The sequence below is a fragment of the Ornithorhynchus anatinus genome, chromosome X1, assembly GCF_004115215.2.
Source record: "Ornithorhynchus anatinus isolate Pmale09 chromosome X1, mOrnAna1.pri.v4, whole genome shotgun sequence".
Classification (NCBI taxonomy): domain Eukaryota; kingdom Metazoa; phylum Chordata; class Mammalia; order Monotremata; family Ornithorhynchidae; genus Ornithorhynchus; species Ornithorhynchus anatinus.
The window spans coordinates 33568494-33574493 of record NC_041749.1 but is presented as its reverse complement, the minus strand read 5'-3'; the positions used below and the strand labels follow the sequence as shown (position 1 = coordinate 33574493).

Here is a 6000-nt window from a genome sequence, read left to right as displayed (position 1 = left end):
GAGCCCTCAACCCTGAGATCCTCCTCTCTCTTGTTTCGGTCTAGGTGGTCTCCTGTGGCTGAAAGACGCCTGCCCCTGTCCTGGGCATAGGGGGGATAGTGAACTGGGGGGCGGGGAGAAGATGGGAGACATAGACTGTAACATGAGCTCGTCGGGAGGGGGAGAATGACTGACAGCAGCCTCATACCTGGCATGCTTCTTTTCTCCCACACAGGTCCACTTGCTTTGAAGCCGGGCCTGAGACGCCACTCGCCGTCGGGAAGGCGGGGGAACCCCTCCTCAGGATTCCCCACCTCGGCACACTCCTCCCTTTTGAAGCTGCCCTCACCTTCTTCCGGAGGAGCCGAAGAGAAGGAGGTTGCAGAGCACTGGAGGCGGGAGAACGAGAGACTGACCTGGAGTGACATCTCCTGAGATTGGCCCCCCCAACCCCCGGTTAACAGGCTAGTAGCCCCCCTGCACCGGAGGCCCCGACAGCGGCTTCGGGCTTAGGGTGTATTTCTCCCAACAGTGTTGGCAGAGTCTCTGGGACTCCGACCAGCAGGACGACCCGGGCCCCGGGTCCCCTGGCCTACATCCCTGCAACCCCTGCTCTTACTTCCAGGATGCTGAAAGCCTCCCTCATTCAGCCCCACCTCCAGCCTCAGCCCCTCTGCTCTGGCCCCAATGATGGGGCTCTCCATTCTTGGGACTTCGGGGCCCCTGCAGAGGGCTACGGGCCCTTGGCTCAGGAAGATGGGGCCCGTGCAGACTGCCCCAGGGCCCCGGCTCTTGGGGACCCGAAGGGAGAGGAAGGGTGGGGACTCCAGGATAGAGACAAGATCCAGCTGGAGTCCGGCAGCGCCAATGGAGGCCCGTCCCCGCCTCCACCCCCACCCTGGGGCCTTCCCGCAGCCGACGGCAGGAACGCACCCGTGAGAGACCCTGACCAGGACTGGAGAATGGTGAAGATACAGCAGGTCATGATTTCCAACCCCAGCCCCACCCTGAAACCAAGTAAGCATCCGCTCTTTCCCCGCTGCCCTTCCTTTCCGATTCCGCCGGGAGGCTTTTCTCTCTCTCTTCCTCCACTTTCACCCCGCTGCCCTCTCCCACACCCTGAGCTGGCTCACCCAGGCTCCCGTGTGGAGTCCCCTGGGCACGAGGGCGGTAGGCCAGCTCTCCGGGGAGGCAGGGAGAGCAAGCTGACTCACTCCCAAACTGCGGGAGCTCATGGAAATGCCTTCCCAGAGGAAGAGACATGTGTGGGGCCCAGGACTCCTGCCAGGTGGTTCTCCAGGGAAAGGAGTCAGGGCTAGGGAGGACACCACCAGTCCTATCCACAGAATAGAGTGGATTCACTCTAATCTAATCTAATCCACTGAGAAAAGAAAAAGGGCATTTTATTATCGACCATGAGCTGGCACCCCTGTGCTCTCTTCCCAGGAGGACTTCCTTCTTTGGAATTTTAGGCATCCCTCCTGATGCTGATGGCAGAGGCCTCTCCTCTCCTGCTTTCTTGGTCATCGGGAGGGCCGTTGGTACAGCGTGGCCTAGTGGATAGAGCCTGGGCCTGAGAGTCAGAAGGACCTGGGTTCTAATCTCAGCTCTGCCACTGGTCAGCTTTGTAACTCTGGGCAAGTCACTTCTCTGTGCCTCGGTTAACTCATCTGTAAAATGGGGATTACAACTGTTAGCCCCATGAGGGACATGGACTAGATCCAACCTGATTAGCTTGTATCTATCCCAGCACTTAGTACAGAGCCTGGCACATAGTAAGTGCTTAACAAATACCATAAAAAAATAGGTGTCTAAGGGAGGCTGGGGAACTCGGCTTCTTGGAAAGTAGAGTATTTGTCTTCCTGGAATGGTTTTAGTCATGCTCCTGTCCAGAGGCAGGAGGATGTACTGGATGGATCCCTCGTTATCTGGTTCAGCCCCGGGATTTGGTGGTCTGAGCCCTCCTGCTGGAAGAAGGGCATTAGGAGAAGAGGAAGAGAAGGAGGAGGAGGAGGGAAGGAGGAGGAAGAAGGAGGGGGAATGAAGAGGAGGGAGGAGGAGGAGGAGAAGGGAGGAGGAGGGGGAGAGAAGGAGGAGGAGGGAGGAGGAGTCCTATAGTCAAAGTTGGTGGTGGAGGGTCTTAAAAGTGGAAATGCAGGAAGCCTGGAACCCAACACCTGCTTGTGAGTCTCTCTCCCAGTACAGGGAGTTGGCCAAAGTCCGGCAAGAAGAGAGTCACGATCCATCTACGGAGATCCGGAGGTGGAAGGCGCAGGGTCTTGTTATAGACTTACACAAAGCGTAACCAGCCTTGCAGATCAGAAGTGTCTTCAGACAATTACACCCATCCTGACACAATTATAACTGCCTCCTCAACATTATAATCATTGTGCTGGGATTCTAACCACCCTTATGTTAATGCACCACCCTGCACAGCTACCGCCACCCCCTCAGATTATAAGAGCCTCAGAGCTCAGAGAGGAGGAGCCCGGGGAGGTGGACTTCATTCTCCTGCCACCCCGAGGGACCCAATTCCAAGCCCCTCCACCCCCACAGAAGATTTAGGGGAGCAGAGGAAGGGGAGGAAAAGGGGACCCCAGCTCCGGTCCCCATCCAAAAGGCCCCTCTAGGAGCAGCTCCAGAGGCAGGCAACGATTAAGAGTCCCTGTGGTTGCCGATCTCTCGTCACGGTCGCTGGCAAGTGGAAGATGTGATGTGGGCGTGAACTGAACGAGTGGGAACAGTTCTGGGGCCTCTCCCTACTCTTGGGTAAATCAGCTAACAATCTACAAGAGATCTGCAGTCCCACTCCTCCCAGGGCCCTGCATCCACCGTGCAAATCCCACCCGGGAACACCCCCGGCTTTCTCCTGGTCTGATACATCACGAGAGCCCCCACCCCTAGAAGATGGAGAGATGGAAAGCCTGAGGACTTCCCCAACCCTCCCCCCTAAACTGACCTGAGCTGTTCTTCCCTGCATGAGGATGGAGTTAGAAATGTGGTCACGGTATCCCCATGTATTTTCAAGCCCAGACTGGTAGTGCTCAACCCCACTCCCATCTGTATTTGTGCTTCTGAAGCATCTTTTAGGGGTTTTTTTCCTAAAGTGCTGGGACTCATCTTGCAATGCCTGTACTGCTCCCCAAAACTGCTGGCCCAGTCTTGAAAAAAAAACAACCCTTGGCTGGTCTAGATGCCATCTGGAAAATCAGCAAAAACAAAGCCAGACCCTGCCCTCTCGGAGCTTACGGATCAGAGAGTCTAGACAAGAAAAAAGTATAAGGCGGTAATGGAAATGGGCCCACCCCCAGCTGCCCATCGTGGAAAAGTAATTAGGTGCGGCTGGAAGGAAATCAGGCAGCAGACTTAAAAGAATTTTAACAGCCTCTTCTTCCCCTATAATAACAATGATTTTTTTTTTTTGCAAGTGCTTTCGGTGTGCCAAGCACTGGGGTCTTGTCTTATGTCGAGTCATCTCCGACCCATAGTGGTTCCAAGGACACATCTCTCCCAGAACACCCCAACTCCAACTGCAATCATTATGGTAGTGTATCCATAGAGTTTTCTTGGTAAATATGTGGAAGTGGTTTATCATTGCCTTCTTCCACGCAGTAAACTTGAGTCTCCACCCTCCACTCTCTCCCATGCTGCTGCTGCCCAGCACAGGTGAGTTTTGACTTGTAGCAGATTGCCTTCCACTTGCTAGCCACTGCCCAAGCTAGGAATGAAATGGGTAGGCCTCTGCTTGACACTCCCTCCCATAGCCAAGACTGGTAGAATACTAGAAATTCTCCAGGTGTGATCCTGAGAGGGGGGAGCACTGGGGTAGATACAAGATAGACATCATTTTTATCTCAACTGGGGCTCAACGCCTAAGACGGAGGGAGAACAGGTATTTAATTACCATTTTTCATATGAGAAAAGTAAGGCACAGAAAAGTCAAGTGACTTGCCCAGGGACCTACAGCAGACAAGTGACAGAGCCAGGAATAGAAGCCAGGTTTTCTGGCTCCCAGTTTTATGCTCTTTCCACTAAGCCTTCATTTATTTTCCTTGTTGGGGAGGAGTGGGGGTTCTGAGAATATTGATTCCCTGCAGAAGCTTGGGTTCTCTCTGCTGGTGAACTGAGGGGAAGGGTTGTGGGGAGAGGAAGGGGCAGCAGCAGAGAATTGTGGATGGGACCCATGTAGACCGAAAAGAATTTCTGCAGATTTCACTGACTTTGTCCAAATATGTGCAAGGCTGGCAAAAGGAAGGATTAAAAGCAGAAGACGAGGTACAGAAATAAACAGATAATAATGGTAATAATTATGGTATTTGTTAAGCTCTTACTATGTGTCAAACACTAAGTGCTGGGATAGATACAAGCTAATCAGATTGGACACAGTCCCTGTCCTGCATGAGGCTCACAGTCTTAATCCCCATTTTACAGATGAGATAACTGAGGCCAAGAGAAGTGAATTGACTTGCCCAGGGTCACACAGCAGACACGTGGTGGAGGCGGGATTAGAGCCCAAGCCCTCCCAGGCCCATGCTTTAATCACTAGAGCCAGTCTGCTTGGTAGTCCTTCAATCCTCACATCTTCTAAATCCGCCAGGGCTCTCCGGACCACTTTTCCCTACTTTCATTCAATAGTATTTATTGAGCGCTTACTATGTGCAGAGCACTGTACTAAGCGCTTGGAGTGTACAATTCGGCAACAGATAGAGACAATCCCTGCCCAATAACGGGCTCACAGTCTATCTACCCCAGTTTGTTCCGGAGAAAATTAGAGTATTCTGCTCTGGATTCCCCAGTGAGCCCAGGAGACATCAGAACAACAAAATATGCAAGGAGATCTTTTCACTTATGAGCATCTTCAGCCTTTTCACTTTGGGTTTCAAAATAAGAAGTTGTGTTTCCCCAGGAGAAAACAATTCCAGCCTCTCACCCTCAAGTTTTCAGAGGGTCTGGACTCCATCTTTCCCTCAGTTCCACTACCTCTTGACAGATAAGGGACAGGAGGGAAGAAGGGGGAAGCTCGACAGATAAGGAGAAGTGGTCCTCTTGCAGTCAGTTTGAGCCGTAAGGAAAAAAGGGACTTCGTCTTGGTGCTTCCCCTGAGGTCCATGTCTGAAAGTCGGTCCATCTAGTGACTCTAGCTTCTGCTTTTTATCCTGCCTCTTACTGAGTGGAGCTTTTATCTCTTTCTCGCCCTTCTGCGGGTCCTGTTCCTGAGAGAAAAGAAGTAGATGATGTGGAGCTTGGGAAGCCTGGTCAGAGGGAAGCAGAAGGCATTGGAAATTCTCAATACTGTGCTTTCATCTTTTCTGATTCTCTGTTCACCTTCTCTAGAGTAAGGGTCTTAGGGATATTGAGAAGCAGCAGCAGAGGCTAGCGGAAAGAGCACGGACCTGAGTCAGAGGACCTGGGTTCTAATCCCGACTCTGCCAAATACTTGCTGGGTGACTTTGGTCAAGTCCCTTCACTTCCCTGTGCCTCAGTTCTCCTATTCTCCCTCCTACTTCTGTGAGCCCCATGTGGGACAGGGACTGTGTCCAACCTAATTCACTTGCATCTACCCCACTGTTTAGACTAGTGTTTGGCACATAGTAAGTGCTTAACAAATACCATTAAAAAAACGAATGAGCTGATATGCTCAGGAGTGAGATATCAGAAAAATATCTGGAATGGTTTGGCGGTGTTCAGAAAAACCTGAGTCAGGAGTAGAGTTGAAGAATCCCTAAAATCAAGGACCATGTAGTCAGCAGAGACAGGAGACCTGATCCCTGTCTTGAAGCAGTTGATGTTTGGATAATTTAGGGTGGAGTCTCTGGTTGTAAAGGAGCGGCAATCAGCCTAGGTCCAGTCATAGAGACTTCAGGGCTGAGAACTTGCCCGAAGGAACCGATTAAAGTGCTAGTGATTTGACCAGCCCCGCCCTGCACTTCCCAGACCCGTGCCTGTCAGGGCCGTGTGTGGTGAGCGAGTAGTTGTGCAGGGGTGAAGCCCTTTGAGGAGTGCACGCAACAACTTCAGGTA

At 52.1% G+C, this 6000-nt stretch overlaps 1 protein-coding gene and 1 non-coding gene across 2 annotated transcripts in view; one reads left to right on the top strand and one right to left on the bottom strand.

Annotated features, from left to right (window-relative positions):
- The first annotated feature begins 217 nt into the window (after window positions 1-217).
- Window positions 218-6000, top strand: part of SYNPO (synaptopodin) — a 57404-nt gene continuing 51621 nt past the window's right edge. The window contains exon 1 of the mRNA XM_029050430.2: window positions 218-996. Coding sequence (XP_028906263.1) covers window positions 606-996 — 391 coding nt within the window. The 5' untranslated portion in view covers window positions 218-605. The remainder of the gene's footprint in view (window positions 997-6000) is intronic.
- LOC114807268 lies at window positions 3656-3793 on the bottom strand. The gene has a single exon (XR_003755319.1). It is a non-coding gene; the product is annotated as a small nucleolar RNA SNORA7 (small nucleolar RNA).